The sequence below is a fragment of the Gymnodraco acuticeps genome, unplaced genomic scaffold (genome assembly GCF_902827175.1).
Source record: "Gymnodraco acuticeps unplaced genomic scaffold, fGymAcu1.1, whole genome shotgun sequence".
Taxonomy (NCBI): domain Eukaryota; kingdom Metazoa; phylum Chordata; class Actinopteri; order Perciformes; family Bathydraconidae; genus Gymnodraco; species Gymnodraco acuticeps.
In genome coordinates this window covers 3,444,891-3,463,822 of record NW_022991180.1, presented here as the reverse complement: position 1 = coordinate 3,463,822, position 18,932 = coordinate 3,444,891, and the positions used below count along the sequence as shown (strand labels likewise).

General features: G+C 41.9%; 3 protein-coding genes across 5 annotated transcripts in view; 1 reads left to right on the top strand and 2 right to left on the bottom strand.

Moving 5' to 3' along the window:
• The window catches only part of ecd (ecdysoneless homolog (Drosophila)), a 14,203-nt gene extending 7,947 nt beyond the window's left edge, over positions 1–6,256 (bottom strand). Inside the window, exons 1-7 of one of the 3 annotated variants that reach the window (XM_034238022.1) lie at positions 3,163–3,306; positions 2,842–2,886; positions 2,485–2,714; positions 2,281–2,398; positions 2,057–2,144; positions 1,618–1,796; positions 59–251 (exon numbers count right to left, since the gene is read on the bottom strand). In XM_034238022.1, coding sequence (XP_034093913.1) covers positions 59–251; positions 1,618–1,796; positions 2,057–2,144; positions 2,281–2,398; positions 2,485–2,689 — 783 coding nt within the window. In that variant the 5' untranslated portion in view covers positions 2,690–2,714; positions 2,842–2,886; positions 3,163–3,306. Of the gene's footprint in view, positions 1–58; positions 252–1,617; positions 1,797–2,056; positions 2,145–2,280; positions 2,399–2,484; positions 2,715–2,841; positions 2,887–3,015; positions 3,034–3,162; positions 3,307–6,209 lie in introns of those variants that run through there. The other 2 variants (XM_034238023.1, XM_034238024.1) reach the window with 2 other exon arrangements.
• fam149b1 (family with sequence similarity 149 member B1) lies at positions 3,539–14,014 on the top strand. Its single transcript, XM_034238021.1, is given in 18 exon segments — positions 3,539–3,806; positions 4,628–4,744; positions 5,299–5,443; positions 6,992–7,140; positions 7,255–7,398; positions 7,794–7,943; positions 8,023–8,176; positions 8,178–8,205; positions 8,295–8,437; positions 9,065–9,133; positions 9,429–9,535; positions 9,825–9,960; positions 9,962–10,050; positions 10,816–10,942; positions 11,113–11,238; positions 11,444–11,525; positions 12,245–12,382; positions 12,464–14,014. Coding segments are annotated over 18 exon segments (2,034 nt in total). The 5' UTR covers positions 3,539–3,759; the 3' UTR covers positions 12,547–14,014.
• dnajc9 (DnaJ (Hsp40) homolog, subfamily C, member 9) lies at positions 14,015–18,932 on the bottom strand. The gene is made up of 5 exons (XM_034238029.1): positions 18,587–18,932; positions 15,299–15,439; positions 14,710–14,964; positions 14,473–14,559; positions 14,015–14,382 (listed from the first exon to the last, which is right to left on the bottom strand). The coding sequence occupies exons 1-5, from the start codon at positions 18,758–18,760 to the stop codon at positions 14,275–14,277; spliced, it is 765 nt and encodes a 254-aa protein (XP_034093920.1). The 5' UTR covers positions 18,761–18,932; the 3' UTR covers positions 14,015–14,274.

The window sequence follows — 18,932 nt, the reverse complement described above, 5'->3', positions numbered from 1 at the left end:
ATTTCAACATATTTTTCTTTCTTTTGACTCAAGTGCCACTATCATAAAGTGTGTTTACCGAGGTGAGGACTCTTGTGTGAGGAGGAAAGGTCTTGAAGCTTCGACACGCCTGCAGATCTATTGGATCCCGGAGGTAAAACGCCAACACTGCAGGAGCAATGAGGTCTGGTCGCTGCGTTAACACCATGGCGATACCTGAAGGTACGAAACAGTGGGCACGATGGAGGCTACCTTCAATCTTCTCTGGGTACCTAAGGGAAGAGTAGAGGTTGGTTTACTTTATCAATTTCGATACATTACCAGTACGTGCCGATATGTTATTTTTATCCACCTACATACAATATTTATGAGGCCGTTAACAAGCTATTCTTATGCTTCTCCAAATGTTTTATCAAATGTGTAGGAAAAACGTATGCAACACTGATATAATTTAAACATATACAAAAATCTGAGCTAATATGACCATAGGGAGCTAATGTTGCTATTTTCTTCTATAATGTACCTTATATTACAGTGATTCCCGCAGAAATGAAATATACTTTGGGGGAACGACTCGGAGCGGGGGGGGGGGGGGGGGGGGGTTTCTCAATTCCTGCATTCTAGTGAATTTTCATCGTAACACTGCACTTCAGACAACTGGTGATGGTGTCTAGGTCTTTAAGAGTTAAACAGCTGAGAGCAGTCACTGCTGTTTTTTTGTGGTCTTCTTTCACACACACATCTTACCAAGTGTGTATGAACATCCTCACAAACCAACAAAGAACATGATCTATATCAAATTTAAGACAGAAAACTCCACACTGGTATCTGATCGTCAATCACCGGATAACTTTATTTTAACTATATACAAACTGGTGAAATTTAGGAGCGGGGCTAGTCCTGGTGGGCTACCCAGGCTGAGTGACAAGGTGGCATCCAGGAAACTGAAATTTGCAGGTCACTGCCATCGACACCAGGAACTTCCAGCTGGCAAGTTAGTACTCTGGGAAAGCTCCACAGAGCTGGCCGGGTGTATGGAGGACCGTGAGGATTGGTGAACCCGTTGGCAAACTCGTCTAAGGACGACCTAGTAGTAGTAGTCCTTGATTGGCTCAAGTTCACACCTTTTTAGGGGCGGGGCTAGTGATGTTGTCCCGGGGATGCTTAGGAGTTGATAAAGGAGATAATCCCACTGACGTCATCATTTGATTCCAAAAGTGGGTCTGGACTCGCGCCCATAGAGGCTGTTTACCAGTATAACGGCTCCCCCCAAAATATAATTTATAGGTGGCTCCCCCCAAAGTATAATTTATGGTTTTTTAAGTTTTTTTTACTCACTGAGCACTCATTGCCACCAATGCAAATGCGAATGAGTGCTCACTGAGTAAAAAAAACCAAAAAACACACAAATTATACTTTGGGGGGAGCCATTATACTTTGGGGGCCCCCCAAAGTATTAACATGCTGTGGGAATCACTGTATTATTTTGATTATTTTATCATATATGGCTCGTCTCATACAGACATGGATACTAAGAATTAGATGAGAGCATCTTAGTGGAAAGATTTAGGCGAACTGTAAATGACAATGAACTTGCAACACATTTGTGTATTAAAAATCAACTTTTAAGACTCTCACCCCTCTAATCGCTTCCTCAGGGCTGAACAGACCTTGGGGCTTGCCTGACAGACCTCTCGATGTGCGGTGAGCAGCGTTGTAGCTTCTGCCACAGTTGGTACTTTATCTCTGGAGACCCCCACTGGACTGGATTTGGAGGGAGAAGGCAGAATATGCAACCCTCCCCTATATAGGAACACCTGCAAGAGAGATCAGTATAACAATGAAGGCTTTTACCTTTTACTTCTGGCTACTTAATTTAAGTCTCAAAAATCACAGGGGTTGTTCATTTATAATCCTGCTAAACAAAACATATAAGTATCATAATTGTTTGTTTGCTTAAGAGCTTGTTTACTGCTATAAACCAATGTATAAAATACAATTGTATTGCTTTTTGTGCTTAATGTATACAGTATTTGTCACATCATAAATGTATTTCCAACTCGTCTAGTTGACTCACTCTGTTTTCACTGGTGTCTGGATTCAGCCACTTCGGAAGATAATCTGCTGCTTCAATGAGAAGAAACTCTCCATCATTGTCTTCAACTCTTCACAAACAAACGTAAAAAAGACAAGAAAATAACAACATCAATTAATTTAGGTTGAAATACTGTAACATGGCAAGCCAAATATTTGGTTCTTTTTATTTAAATTTAAAAACAAAGACCACTTTTTAAATCACACCTGGCTGCAAGATCTGGGAAGGCCTCTGTGATTTGCTGCAGGAGATAAACAATAAACCACTCGTCCTCCACATTGTCCCCAAACTGAATGCTACCTCCAATGTGAGCAGGGACACCACCTGTCAATACAAAGAACATATATTAGTCTTTAGTGTAGGTACTTTTATTTGCCTCAGTTCCTTTCTAATGTTGACCAAAACGTTACCTTTCTCAGGATGATACTTGAGGTTGAATGACTGATGCTGCCAGATGTATTGTATCAGAAGTGGGGCAACCTTTGCTAAAATCTCCTCTACTAGCTGTGTGAGATGCTCTTCGGTCTGCTGTAAAGTTGAACCTTGTGGCTGGACCAGAAACAGTTTGTACTGAACCATATCCTCCTGAATCCCTCCTCTCTGAAGGGCTTCCATTGTATTCGTTTTTCGAAGACTGTATCTAGATTTCAATAAAAAGTAAGCATGAAATATTACCAATAATTAACGGCTAAATAACAGCGAAGTTAAACACAATGTATTCCTGTTGATATTCAGTACAATCTCTTGGACATGTATGTCAACCTTACCTTGTTTTTATGTAAGATATATGTAGATGAGGTCCGGATAGATTTCTATGTGGAAAAAGTATTACACTTTTGTCATTTCTACGTACGTTGCTAGCACGCCTTCTGTCAATGTTTAGGTCCCACCGCAAATTATACTCGACTACGACAAATCGTATGCCACATAATAGTTCCTACCTTACATATGACCACACGTCGTTGTACTACAGAAACTAAATAAATATACATCAAACAAAATGTACAACAACAATAAAACCGATTCCTAACAAATTAATAAAACATGAAGAATATATATAATGCTGGTTCTGAAGTTAGTCGACATACCATAATAAACCAACGACAAGCAGTTACATTTCAGGAACGCATTTACGTTGTCGACATGAATGCTGGGAATTGTAGTGAAAGTGCCAATGACCTAACGCCTATTAAGTGGTAGTCCGAAATCCATTTCCCATGAGGCAGCGGGCTTACGGAACTGCGTATCCATGACAGCCGTATTATTGTTGTTGGTGGTGCTAACATTAGCAAGACAATCTTTTGAGGTGGCGATAGCTAGCTCCACTAACATTATACTGAAGATGTAAACCTATTATTTTTTAATTGGCCAATTTATTTTAGCAAGTTTTATCTAACTGGAAATGCCTTTTGGGGAATTTCACAATGTTGCCCGTGCCTTGTTGGGGTTGTATTCGTCCGCTCATGTAACGTTAGCTAGCTTGTTTTTAGACGTAGCCTCCTCCTATTAGCTGAAGAAACAACGTTAGCATCCTTAGCCACTTCCAGCTTTCATTCACTAAGGGTGTTTATCTGCCGTCGAGAGGAGATGTCACATCCCCCTCTAAACTGTTCCCAGCGAGGCGAGGACGTGGAGGCGAGGATGAGAGACGAGGGCTTGAGCCTATAAAACGGAGACAAGGGAGGATGATTTCACGATACAACAGAAGACCTGTATCCCACAAACTTGAGATGTGAGTACGGAAAATAAAGAGTTAGAGCTGGATTATGTACTGTAGCAGTTCTCTGTAAACACGTTTTCCCAGCTGTCAGAGGCTGAGTGCTTTTATTACACACTGAAGGAAAGTGAAGGACTATCAGATGACAATGTAAAATAATATTTTTATTGATTCTAGTTCATGAAAGTCCATATGTTCCACCAAGGTCTGTCGCCTGGTTTGGACAGGATTCTTTTAAGATAACTAGGAGCAAGCTTCCTTGTTCTGTTGATGGTTTGCTTTAAACATTGTCTGCAAGACATATTTAGTACGTGTTAGGATGAGGTAGAAACCCTTAAAAACAAAAGCCCACCGAAATGAATGTGAAATATAAACATACATAAATACCAGTGTCATTAAAAAATATACAAGTATAGGAAGATGTCGATTTCTTAGAATCCTGTAAAAACCAAACCCCATCCAAGAGACAAGGACATGTCTAAATGGCATACATGTCATTTGGGGTTATTATGCAATTGTGAATTATTAACAAAATAATAACTAAAACTATAATGTAAATCTGTATTCTTACATCTTGAGGTATGTCTGCAACACTTGTATTATATTTAAAGGGATAACCCATACCTCAACAACATCCTTTATATTATTTGCTCATCTTACTTTGTTTTACTCCTGACTGGACTCAACCACTTGGAAGACAATCAGCTGCTATGTTATAATGGTGACTGTAAGCCCATCACTGACATTAAACACACCACTGTTGGCCTCTGCAATATATGATAACAATTTTGTATTACAATATTTTGAATAATGGTTTCAATCTGTCATGTTTGCAGTCGGGGGTTGTCTCGCAGCAGCCTGGACCACCACCCTCTCCCAGAGGAAGCAGACGATAACCAGACCCCTCAGCGATACCTCCATGACCTCCAGGAAGCTGTCTCCGCTCACAACAGGTAACTTCTGGCAACCCGGGCTTGTCTTTGCACAAAATAAACAATGATAACTTCAGAGTAACGCCAAGATGAAACTACTAGCAGCTAGAAAACAAACATACTCTTTATTTTAAACTCATTTTGTAATCTTACACCATCTTGAGTGGACAGCTGATTCTCAAGGCTCTCTCAATGTGAAACAAGACACCCAGAAGCAGTGGATTAATTGATGTCACATTGCCTCCTTAAGATGTGCGGTTAAAAGAATAAATGATGAGTCAGGCTGTTAGAATATTCAATTACTTTGACATTTGCCCTTTAGTTTCCACTTTGAAACCCTGCCTTTGATTATGTCATCAAGTAAGATTCAGGCATCCACATAACATAGACCTGCTTTATATGTTACATAGAGAATCCAGGTGTTTGAATATACTTGTTAAATGAATAGGGTATATGTGGAACAGAAAAGGGTTTGATGTAGAAAGAAGAGGAAGGGTTGGAAACCCCTAAATGTAACACACATTACTTCTCAAACTTGACATACACCTCACAACCTTCTTGTCATGTATACGCAGCTCAGAGACGTCGGCTGCCTCGGGACACTCTGACTGTCCCACCGTCATCTCAGTAGACTCCAACCAGTCGTGGTCAGCCATCCACAGCTCCACAGACACTGGCATCTCCACAGAGAGGAGCTCTGTTTTCTCCTGGGGCTATGATGTAAGTGTGAACCTCAGATCCCACTGATGATGACAGCATGAATGTGACTGTCACACAGAAAACATGCTCAAGCGTGCACACAGAGCATTGTTTGTTCTTCTAGCCTTGTTTCGTCGTCTATTGCAAAGATACAAAAGCAATCCACATATTTTCAGATTTTGATTCACTCAACCGTGTAGAACCGTTCACTGTATCCTAAGGTCCATGGCTTCATTGTCGGCTACTTCTTTCTATATGCAAAGCTCGTGTAGTGGCTTTTTAACCTTATCCATACACAAGCCACTGAGGGATGGGAACCGGAGAACTAAGTTCGGAAGCGTGTTCCAGATGACAAAACAATGTCCATACGAGTGTATATCTTTCAATCCATCGATCCATTTATTTTGTTGTCCATATAGCCTTTCTGTTACCATTCAGATACCAATATATGCACGCCAGTCATGCTGAATACAAACAGGTTTAACATACTGGCCGTTTCTCAATCGCGAGGATGCTGGCTTGGTAGTCGCGTACTTCCAAGTCACTTCCTTCAGAAACGAAGCAAGTATGCTTCCAAGCCACGGCTTCGGAAAACGAAGAAGAATGGAACAGGCTAACAAGTGTGCCACTCTCTCTAACGGTTTCAACATAAACTGTACCGAAAATAAATACCTCACGATGTCTATCTAATTATGAACTTGCTTTACTTTCACGGAACACATTTTTGGTGAAAACAAATGTAACAAAGTAACATATTTACCAACACATGTTCTACGCCACTACTTACATTTAAATGTGTGCTGCGTCGGTTCAGCCATTCTCTGCAAGGGTTTTTGAAATTGGTCCGTGCGCAAAGCATTGTGGGGATTTTAAGGACGCAAAGTCTACCCATGCGCAGCCACAAAATTTCCCCCAAACCAAGGACGCGGCCTCGGTGGAATCCCAAGTATGCTGGAGATTGGAACAGTCCTTCGGCGGCACTCGATGACGTAGCATCCTTGAAATATTGGCTTTGAAGCCAGAATCCTCGAGATTGAGAAACGGCCAGTGATTGCTTCCGTCCCAAAACACCTGCACCTGATCACCCAGTGATTACATTTATACACACACACACAAGTGAATACTCCATCTTGTGTAGAAAGTTGGAACTGCATCATTAATTAAACAGATAAAATACAAACAAAGACACATGCATTATGGCTCCAACAGCGCGATTCCTCTGGGTATTTGTTTGTTATTATGCAGTGCTTTCTAACCTCTTCTAGTTCTACAAAACTTTTTCTAGGACTCAATGAGTTATTTAGTTTGCGGTCCTCAAGCTGCTTCTGAGACAGTCGAACATTCCTGCTTGACCACAAAGGCATACACACCTCCCAAAGGGCCACAGGGGCCAATCATTCTAAACCTAGAAGCTACAAAAACAGAAGGAATGTCGACGTGATGCAAATAACTGATGAACAGACTGAAAGAAGCAGCCGTCAATCATAGAGACAGTGTATGAGAACAGAGGAATAACTAGCTCTGCTGTCTGTCTGTGTCTCCTTCCCTTTCTGTTTTTCTGTCCCATAGGAGTTCGACAAGGCGGCGTCACGGCAGGTACAGCAGATGTTTGAGGAGATCGACAAAGAGCTGTACGAGGGGAGAGGCAGCGGGGGGGGGATACTCCAGGGGCTGCAGGAGGAATGCCAGCAGTGGGCCACACGGTTCCCACATCTTCGGTATCCTATCCTTGAGCCTTTACTTTGCAGTGGTAGTGTGATCAGAGATGAATGTCGATAGCGGAGACAAAGCGTCATTGTTTTACTGAAATATTCATTGTGTGTGTCACTCAGGATCCTGGGGTCTCAGCTGATGTGTCCCAGTGATGAGGGCTTCCAGTGGTACGCTGTTTCAGGGAAAGGCAGCTCCGCCAGCAGCACATCAGTCGGCAAAGAGAGCGGTGTGAAGTCCCAGGAGAAAGACAAGAGTGGCGCAGAGTAAGTTGTAACTGCACTGGCTTTGAAACCTGTTAGAAACATCTCCTTAGTGTCAGGATCTACTGTCTGTGCTTCATTACCTAAAACAATGTGTCAGAAATGTTTGCGTGACCACCTCTAGTGGCTGTTGCAAGTTGTTAAGATGCATCACTGAGTTTCACTTAAAAAAACCATTACATAAAGGAGTTTGTGTCACTGTATTTATGTCACCATTCAGTGTGTTTTAGTTTAATGTCTTGTTTGCACGTGTGTACTCTCTCTGCTGTTCAGCCTGTTGTCAACTAGGTTAGAGTTGATTTATTATTTATAGCGAACATACAGGATGTGTAGGCTTTTGTCTGTAAGCTTACCCTATTAAGGTGCTTACCTATGTGTTTTCTTGTCTTGGGCTAAAGGTTGAATGTGCAGGGCAGGAGAGCGGCGCTGGTCACGTCCTCTGCACATCTGGACGAGCCTCCTGGCACCTCCAGATGTCACGATAAGCCCAGAGTGATTGAGGTGGAGGGTCTGATGGAGGAATATCTGGCTTTTGATAGCAGGGACTTGTGAGTGGATCACTTTTATCCTACTACACAGTAATATGAATCTGAATCCCAGGTGTTCACATAATACTTTCTACTGCAGAGAGGACGAGTGGGAGAAGGACTTTTCCGAGTCAGCTCGAAGGCAACACACTCTACCCCCTGTCTCTCCTTACCGGTGTCGCCGTCAGGCCGTGCTCGACCTGCTGTTCGATGATGTGTGGCAGGAGCTGGTTGGCTGGATGAAAGAGCTGGTTTCAGCGTCACTGGGAATGCTGCACTTCAAGTAGGGCTGAGTTCATATATTTCACATGCGTTAACTTAAACTGTTCTTGCCTACCGTATTTGGAAGTGGTTTTTATTTGTGATTGGCAGATGATGAAATGATTTCCGGGATGTTAAGCCCCGTGCAGCCAGACTCCCAGAATCCCTTCATGCTGCTCTCCATGCTGCCCACGATGCTGCCCAAACTGGGTCAGAGCAGGGTGCCCCCGCTCACAGCTGGCCTGCAGTACCAGGTCAGTGATATACAAGGGAGGGGGGTGGTGAGAGGCAGCAGGGGGCGTCTGGGGCGTTAGACAGGGAGAATAATTTCCCTTTCATCACTGTCTGCATTTTCAGGAGGTCAATTCAAATGTATTGAAATGTCATCCATTAGATGCAATGAAACACATTTAATAATGATAACAGGAAATATACATAGGTTTATAAGATGGAACTCACATTGTGTGTTCAAACCAAAGTTTGCATTTTATCTTGAGTTCACTCCTGTAATATATAACATGAGAAGAAAATGCTGTTTGTAGTAAAAGACATGTCTTATATAAACCATTTTTCATCTTTTCTACCTGTGAGGTGTTAGCAGGCTGTACGTGTTTCAACTGTCCACAAATGATTCAGATCTTTTTCACTCCTGCCTGTTGCAGTCTTCCAATGCTTCCAGTTCATTAACCTGTATCACTGTTTTCTCTCCTTCTCTCTTTGCTCTCTGCCCTTCACCTTGCCAATGTGCTTTGTGTACCCTTTGATTCTTTTCTCTTTGTTTCCCTTTCCTTTTTCTTCCTGTCTTTATGTATCCACTCTTCTACCTTTGTTCCTTCTATATCCACTGTCTTCCTTCGGTCACAACTTTTTCCCTTTTTAAGAGCACAAAGTCAAGGGGCTCAAAGCACATGTCCAGACGAAAATCCAAAAAGCAGAAAAGGCCCTCCGCTGTATGTAACACCCTCACTTCCAGCCAGATTGGTGGCACGTTATTTGTATCTCTAGATGAAATGTGCTTGTTCCTGTTGATTAACCACCGTTTATCTTGATTAACTGCAACATACGTTATTTATTTTCTTCCACTAAAAAAACTAACCATGTAGCCACTGGCTTGAAAAAAATATAATTTGTATTTGACCTGCATTTTCTTCTATATGATGTCCTTACCTCTCTCTAAATGATTCCTTTACTTTTTCCTTTTATCCCTGTCCTGCCACCCCCTCTCCCCCCACACTGTTTCCACAGACTGGGAGGGTGGCAGCAGCAGCGACCCAGCACAACCTGAATGACCTCATCGTGATCCACAGCATCCCACTGCAGCAGAGGAACCTCAGTGTGCTGGAGAGAAACCAGTATGCACACATTTTACCCTTTTATTCAATGATACCGAAATGTACATTTATTTCTAAAATCAATGACACATTCTTCTCACATTTGTAAATTCATACTACCTTTTAATATTTATTTGGAAATGGAATGTGGCATTTATGTCTTATAGTTGTTGTTTTCCATTCACATCGATACACATTATAGAAGGACATAGCCTCACTTGAGCCATGTTTTTGCCCCTGTTCTGAACATCCTGTTTGGAAAGAGTACAGTGAGTTGGCAGCATGATGTATCTCCTCCCCCCCCCCACAGGGAGCCAGAGGAGCGGGCCCCTCACAGACCGGGCTCCAGCGTGGTCCCCTCCAGCAAACCTCGCCTCCGCCGGGCCCTGGAGCAGAGCTCGTCCTCGCTGTCCCGCCCGGCACAGTCTGCCCGGCGCAGAAACCCTCCCCCCCCGAACCCTCCTGCCGCTGGTTCCCAGCCTGAGTCAGTCGTGCGCGGCGGGATCCATGGATGAGGTCATCCGCGGGACACGACTGTGAGTAGAGGCATCATGGGAACCCCGCCAGCCCCACCCTGACTCCTATCTAGCTTTTGAGTCTCTTTCTCCTCTACGGTAACTGAAGGGGTGCAGAGGCAGATTACTTTGAAAACAGACTCCCTTTTAACTTGAGCCTTATGGCTCTGCAGGAGAATAATGGGATAGGAGGGAGGTAGATGGAAGCAGATAGGCTGACAGAAGTTTTATGTGTGATGCTAACTTCACAGCTGAACTTGTTATGAACCTGAAAGTGTTTTTGTGTTAACTGTGCCACATACTTTTCCTTCACACAGAATGTCAATGCTTCTGCAAAATTCAGCAACTACCCTAATGTTAACTCAGTGAGCACATTTATTACATTATTAGTACACTCAATTGTACAAGTATGAAAGTAGCATCTTCTCATCTAACTTTCTACAATAAAGTCAATTAGTGAATTTCCAAAATACTAAACTATTCCTTTTTGTATCATATTTCTGTTTCTGTAGCATCTGTAACTGGGGGAGTTCAACATGTTACTGCGCTGTGGCAAAATAATTCATTACAGCACTAAAGAACAAACATTATCTATATTTATAAAATCACATGTGTTCTTTATTTATCAACATTATCACAACAAGTAAAGTTCTAACTTAGCATTCATACTGACACCTAAGCTGTGAATATGAACAACTCCTACGGCCTTTTCACAAAGAAGTACATGTTTGTGTCATCGACGCAGCGAAGAACAATCTGTCCATTGTTATTGTCATTGGTCCACAGACCCACAGCCAGCGACCGCCTGACCTCCCCGCTGCTTACCCCTCTCAGCAGGAACACACTTCTTCCCCCCATCAGCACTGGAGAGCCTGAGTCTTCTCACTCAGGGCAGCAGTCCAAACATGCACAGGTGAGGACAGAAACACCCACTCACAAAGAGAAATGTGTTAAATCGCTGAATTGAAACACAGATTAGGTTCTTATAAATCGACCAGTTAAACAAGCGTATTGTAGCATCTATCACAGTGCACCATATGTGACCAACTTTTTAAAGACTATATTTATCCTTTATTTGACCAGCGTCAGAAAGGCCTAGCCAGCCGCGCCCACAGTGCTATAAATGACGAAGCTGGCAGTTCAATACCGAGGGATCGTCACCACCTGCTGGACGTCTTCTCTCGCCCCAACACCACTCACACTTACAGGGTGAGAGGCTCTTTTTCAAAACACACGCCCATGCTCTATGATTTAGTTTCTTTCTAGAGTGACATTTTTTTTTATTGTGTCCTATGAAGAAGGGTGTTTAATACATTTATGTTCTGTATTTAGTTGTCAATAGAGAGGTCATTTTTAGTGCTTTGAGTATCAAAGATAGTGCTTTTAAGTTTGAACCCATGTATTTTTTTTTCAGTCGGACACTCCATACCGGCGTTCCTTCACAGTATTGGACAATATCGGGCAGGGGCGGACAGGCAGAGCTTCTGTGGCCACAGGTCAGAAATGTAACTTGAATAGTATATATATATATATGTATATAAAAATAAGAAAATGCTCCTGGTAAAAAATAATGTGTGAATGTTGTATGCTACAGTGTCTTCCAACCCTTTTTATCTGACTATCCGCCACCACAACTAATGTTCATGTTAAAATTGTATTCTAGCTATCAGCTTCAAGTGTTTATCTATAATGCTTTTAGCCTATTGCAACTATGTATGCACTACTTTAAGCTAAATGTGTCAACCTTTATCCATAGCTTAACATTTCAACTATTTACCCATATTTTTAATGTTTATCCCCTAGTTTCACTTATACTTAAGCAATAGCTCACGACAGGCCGTGGTATATGGTCATTATATCACAGCTAAGGGGCGTGGTTCGGCCCGACGCAAAGCTTTGTTAGTTTCGTAACGGACGTAATGTAACGGTTGTAGCTTTTCTCAGAGGCGGAGGGATACATGACTTGTGAAAAGTAACTACAATTCTACCCGTGATATACGCTCATTATACCACGGCCAAGAACCAATCAGATTGCTTGATTTGACTTGTCCGTTTTATAATGAATAGTTAGATCTTCCATCAACCTGTTTTGTCACTCTTAATGCTCTGCCTGTACTTTTTCTGTACATGGCCAGTGCCTGTGTAGTAAGAAATATGTATTTTGGATTAAATCAATTGATAACTTATGCATTAAATTATTCATTCATTCCACCAGACTCACTTGGAATCGGCGTGACCGGCGTCAGTCTTGGCATCAGCAGCTCATCTTTCTTGGACTCGTTTTCCCACCACCCCTTGGGGCACTTGCCCATCAAAGACGAAGAGGAGCCAGACCCACAAGCCCCCGTCCCAGGTCGGTAGATTAAAGCAGAGGAACCTTCCAGAGTTCAGTATCTTTCTTAACTTGAGATGTTTCCCTTCCTCTACCCCGCAGCGCCTCTGATGCCTGTGTCCGTCCCGCCTCGGTCTTACACCAGGGGGGGCGTCTCATCCCGAGCCAGCAGACCCGGTTTGTAGTTCGCCTCCAGACCCTTCAGCCATGGATCTTTACTCAACACTCGGTGACCACTAAACTTTTTTTTTTTACAGAAGTAGCAGAATTTTTATTTCACATAATGCTGCTTGATTAAGATTTTGTTAAGAGGCCTATTTTTGTATTTCAGGAATCAGCTTATGTGGCTGCCAAACACACAGTAACATCGTATTGTACAGTATGAGGGGGATGCGTGGATATTTGTATGTATGATCTGAATGTGTATATATTTATTTAAATGTGAATGTTGAGTTAATAATCCTCCATGGTGTGTTGTTTTACTGGTAAATGACTATGCAGGGAATAACACATTCACGCAGACAGGGATATAGAGTGCCAGAGCGACGCGTCCTAAAACCCGGAAGTAAACTCCTTCCGGTTCCTTCGACAAAAAACAATGCAAACCGTGATCTGTCTCTTCAATGTGTGTCAACCACAGACATCATTTCGAGGTATTTTTCTAAATCCTATGGAGAAATTGCATTGGTTTTTGTGGAAGGAACCGGAAGTGGTCAAATGCTAACTTACTTCTGGGTTTTAGGATGCGTCACTGTGGCACCCTAGAGGATACAAATTAAAAAGCACTTTTCTCTCTCTGATGCAACATCAGAGTTTAGTACTGTATCTTTTATAAGGACAACATTTTCAACCGCCTTGTGCAACAAAAAAAAAACTTGCGTACACAAACAAGAAATGCCATCTTGACTTTTTCTTGCCTTTCCCTCCATTGAAGCGTTTCCATTGAACATCTCTGCAGCTCACATGCTTTACCTACTACTAGGGCTGCTCAATTAATCACAATTACGATTTTGGCTTGCAACGATTACGAGAACAACGTAATCGAAATAAAACGATATACTTGATTTTTTTTTCAATAAATCGATGTTTTCAAAGTAAATGGATAATGAGGCGTGTGGTGCAGTGGGTTGTGCGTTGGTTTTCAGAATCAGGGGGTCACAGGTTCAAACCCCACTGCTGTCAGCATGTCGTTGTGTCCCTGAGACACTTCACCCCAAATTGCTCCTGTGGGGATTGCCCTCAGTATTGAGTATGTAAGTCGCTTTGGATAAAAGCGTCTAACAAGTGACATGTAATGCATAATCGTGAAATCAATTATTGACCCAAATAATCGAGATTATGATTTTTGCCATAATCGAGCAGCCCTACCTACTACAATATAATGTAGGAATACAAGAGGCAGGTATAAGGAACTATGTAAATAACTAAAGGATTCAATCATGTCTAAAGTACATTTTCATCCCCTGAGCAAAGAGACGCTTTGACGGGTATCGTCAGGGTTACTGCACAAAGGTTAGTTTCCCCTTCATTAGTTATTAAAATAATTTATCGGACAGCCATGCAACACGAGTGACAACTTGAAAATCAAAACTTTTCTTGGATGCATTTTCTTTGATTCTATTTTATACACAAATAAAAAATCTGTACAAACGATGTATATAAATATGAATTTATTTGTGTTTTATGAAGATTTTGACAAACATGACAAGAAATTAAGGTTGCATTTACATTTTGATAAGGGTCACTTTAAATTTGAATTACAACATAGAAAGGCTAGATAAAGGACAAGACGGGAACCGCTCAACAGCAGCCGATCAGACATGCACTTGGACACTTATTAATATAAAAGGGTGTATTATAGACTGCTGCTTTTTATCTTAATACTCTCTACAATAACCACAGCTGCCTGCTTTTCACTTTTTTGATTTCTTTCCTTTTTGGGGCTCACTTTTTTTGGAGTATTTTGTTTCAAGGTCAGACAGGAAACTGTTGAAATTCTGCTCTCTGGACTTCTGTTTTTGCTGGAAAGAAATAATGAAAAGATGGTTATTAAAAGAAAGAAAAACAACCCGCAAAAAACTATTTCATACACGCGCTTATGCAACTATTACCTGAAGCATCATCACAAGACTGTCATCCTCATCGCCGAGGCCCATCTCTTTCTGCATTTCTTCTGCTTCCTGTCGTTCCTTATTAGCCTGGAAGGTCAATTGCAATAAACTGAGTTTACGTCATAAGTGGAAATGTGGTAGCATCTTCCCGTTTGCAACACTAACTAAACAAATCTAGACATTAATAGAATATGAGCTGTGAGGATTTAGCGGCTCTACCGCCAACACATTTCTCACCCTCTTCCTACGAGCCTTCTTCTTCTTATCACTCTCCTTCGTGAATGCTGGAAACGATTGGACTTCTTCGCTATCGATGGCCGCCTGGATGATGCCGCAGAGCCGGGGCTCATCCTCCTGAGAGCAGCACATGGCCGAGGCTGTGATGACGTCCATGTTTCCCTGGTGCTGCACATACAGCTGGATCACATCCTTCCGCTCCTCATCAGAGCCCTTGTATTTATTCTCAAACTCGAGGATGTCCTGTACTGTAATCTAGGAGATGGAGAGAAACAACACAAAGGTTGCTTCACAAGGCAATACATTTATATTATGTGCAAAGCTGCTAGAAATAAACCAGCAGAAAATATTAGGTGTGCAATATTCCACCATTATCCCTGGGTACAATGACGTAGGTTTTTAATTTGTTGTTCCATGGAAGGTGCAGTGACACATCCCCATCTTCTGTTTATCAACTAAAATAAAACTCCTGTAATAGCCGTGACTCACTCCAGATCTCACATCACATGTATAACACAAAGCAATGTGTGTGACTCATTATTAAGTCACTTTAATACCAATAAAGAAAACACCTGTTGTGATGCCGTACCTTGGGGAAGAGCAGTCTCCAGTAATCTTCCCAGCAGCGGTCTTGACTCAGGGCGTCAGACTCTTCATCGACCACCCCCTGCTCATCGTAAACAGCTCTCTGCTCCGTATCGCTCAGCACAGCGTACAGCTTCCCCAACACCTGCAGTCAGATGAGCCTTGATCATACACACAACACTGTACTATTACCATAACCCTAAAGATTTTACAAGTAATATAAAATAGGATGGGGAGGTTGAAGTGAACTATTGATATTATCAGCTTTAAAAAGCCATATCTATATAAGGTTTAATATATATGACAATACAACAAGGCAAAGTTAAAGGGAACCTATTATGCAACATGCACTTTTTCATGTCTTTTATACTTAAACAAGATTAAAAAAGATTCTCTCTCTTTTTGTCCTGATCCATTTATATAAAACCTGTCTGAAAATGAGCTGATCAGATTTTGGCCACTTTATGATGTCATAACGATTTTTTTGGCTTGTGTACCCATTAGCCAATCACCAACCAAGGTAACCACCCCCCACCTTATCACCTGAATCTCCTCCTAGAGCACCAATAGCCTCTTTCACACCAAGTACTTTGCCGCATTTATGGCACATTTCCACTGCAGCGGGGTAGCCCCGTTTAAGCGTCCCTAAGCGTCCTCGCTCAGGCCTCGGGCTGCCTCGCTGGCCGTCCGAGGCCGTGGCGCATTTCCATTACAGTTTAGGACCTGGGGTAGCAACGCAGTGTAGGCGGGGCGATCAGCTTTTTGGGCGGAGCGACGCTGGGTAAAACGGCAGTGGCGCCATCTTGAATGTGACAACTCACAAAACACACACAACAATGGAGGATGTGGAAGCGATCGTTTACTTGTTTCTTGGTGTGTGGCTTGTTTCTAGATATATATGCGACGCTAGGGCGGATGATCTCGCGCGCGATCTTGTGACGATTCTCTCTGACCAATCAGCAGTCGAGAGTGTTGACGTCACTAGTTCAGCCCTGGCCTGATAGAACCACGATTTTATGGGGCCGGAAAAAGAGGGAAAAAGTACCCGCTAGCCGGTGCTACGCTATATGGAAAGGCCACCAAGAACTGGCCTGGCCGCTTGAGGACGATTAAGGACGCTTAAACGGGGCTACCCGCTGCAGTGGAAATGCGCCATTAGTTCCCAGCACTTAGTTCCCCCATGGAACTAAAGAGCAGATCGAGTTCACACCGGAATAAGTTCCCTGAGGGAAGATTACGCAAATGAAGCCGCTGACGTCACTTCTTCTTCTTTCGGTTTACTGGCAGGCCGCAAACAACTTCACGGCGTATACTGCCACCTGAAGTCCCCGGCCGGAAGTCCCCGGCCAGAGTAAATCGCCAGAAGCGCCGACACCTCCTCATCACTCCACCGCTCCCATGTTTTCTTTTGTGTTGCCATAAGTTAGTCTCTCTTTGTTTTTGTGCTGGGCTAATGCTAATAATGCTAATGCCAGCAAATACAATGGCGGCTTCACAACACTTTTCAGAGTTTAATGGGGTGTGGTTTGCAATTTGCCCAGCCAATCAGAAATTGGAACTTTTTCTCCCCAGGAAAGTACCTGCTGAAAAGGGGGGAAAAGTTCTCATGAACTAAGTTCTCTTTTTGGTGTGAACGCAAAATCCCAGGAACTATCGGAACTAAAAGGGAAAAGTACGGGGAAAAGTACTCCGGTGTGAAAGCGCCTTTTGTGTTATTTTTAACCAAATATCTCTCAGAGGGGCGTGGGGAGTGGCTCCTTATTTTCCTCTAAAGTAACAGACAGAGAATTAGCACTTTTTAAACAGGGCTGAAACAGAAGGGATTATGGGATGCTAGTGCTACAATGATCTATTTGGTATTTCGAGCCAAACACTTCAGAGACATGTTTTGTATATATCTGAGACCTATAATATATTGATGAAAAACAGTATAATAGGGGACCTTTACAAATATAAAGATTTAGCTGTATCTGTAATACAGTGGAAGCCATTTCTTTCATTTCTAAGGTTGTATGTTTAGCCATTGTGGCCCTTTGTCCCTGGAACAGTCTGCTTGAGGATCTGAGGGAATTTATTTTTAAAGAAACCATAACTTTTTACTCTTGCTTTAATAAGGTCAACTAATCAACTACTAGGTATCTTTTTTTCTATCCAAGTGACTTTAACTTTATAATTTGTATTCTTGCTTAATTATTTATACAATTTTTTGCCAGTGTTATTTAAAATGTATTTAATGAGACAGGCAATTCTAACTGGATTTTATGTTCATGCATACAGCTTTTAAACTGCGTTTTGAAAAAGTTACACCACTTAAGTATATATACTTTTCGTTTACTGCCATCAAGCACTGGAATACTCTTCCAGTTGAACTTAAAACCTGTACTGACTTTAACTCGTTTTCCTATGGTGCAAAAAAAAAAATGATATTAAGCAACCAGTCATGACAACATTAATTACACTGTAATCTTTTTTTAAATTTGAACTATATTGTCATACTATATCTTAGATATTTTATTTAAGTGTATTTGAAGGGTACTAAGTATTATGTTCGTAACCTGTATTTAAATCAGGCTTTGTAATTATTTGAGTGACTGAGATCATGTAAGTGTATTTCAAGTGTAGGCCTACTATGTATTAATTTATTGAGCTGTACTTAAATCAGGTTTTAAAATTGTTTGACTGATAGAGATCATGCAATGTTATTATTTGTTTATTGATTGTTATGAACCTGTCTGAGGACCACAGATGGAAATGAGCTATTAGCTATAATCTAGCATATTGCATCTCTTCTCTTTGCTGAGATTAATGTTTTTGTGTGCATGGTCCTTCTATAGATAAATACAAACTTTACAGCATAATATAGCAAGATTGTGATGTAAAATTACATTTAGTATTTGATCCAATTCGCTATCCAGTAATGTAACTATTGTTGAAATCAGATTTAGGACCATTGTGGTGTTTTTACCGAAGAGTAAACAGCTGGAAAACCGGAAGGTCCTTCATAATATACAGGCATACATGACTAGTCTATTTTGCACCTAGCTACAAGTAAACCAAAGCTCTTACATAAACGCACTTAATCAATGTATCAGTCGGAATACGATCTCCAAAACCTCCATGCTTCTCTACAAATAGCACAAACGCATGACTAAGTCTATATATTATAATCGGCATCAAGCTAGTTATTGTACATAAAGGGAGTTAGCTAAAGTAAATTAAATTAGCTGTTAGCTCGCTAGTGACGCTAACATGTGTTCATAGTGTCTGACAGCCAACATCCAGGAGAGTTAACCTGAAATTTCTCCGTGGCCAGCGGGTCTTCAGGAGCCCGATCCGGGTGGACTTTCAGCGACACTTTGTAGTAGCTCCTGCGAATCTCCTTCTCGCGTGCCTCCTTGTTGATGCCCAGCACCTCGTACAGGTTGGAGGACTTGAACAGCTCCTCGCACCGCTCGAGCAAACCCATCCTGACAACTTGGTCTGAGAACGTTAATCCGGTAAAGTATATACTAGTCTAAAGGGTCTCTACGATGTTTTACAGTTTATTTCTATGTTAAACGAGTCGTATTTTCTTCTGCCTTCCCTTTGTTTGCCTATCAATTTGGCGCGCTGGCCTGTCACATTCAGCCGTACGCACA

What these genes read in the sequence shown, in the direction of transcription:
- dnajc9 (XM_034238029.1), bottom strand. Translation starts at nt 18,760, where the DNA reads ATGGGTTTGCTCGAGCGGTGCGAGGAGCTGTTCAAGTCCTCCAACCTG. An exon ending in TGGCCACGGAGAAATTTCAG is followed by an intron (nt 15,440 to 18,586) that starts GTTAACTCTCCT and finishes ATCTGACTGCAG; the next exon opens with GTGTTGGGGAAGCTGTACGC. An exon ending in GGAGACTGCTCTTCCCCAAG is followed by an intron (nt 14,965 to 15,298) that starts GTACGGCATCAC and finishes TCCATCTCCTAG; the next exon opens with ATTACAGTACAGGACATCCT.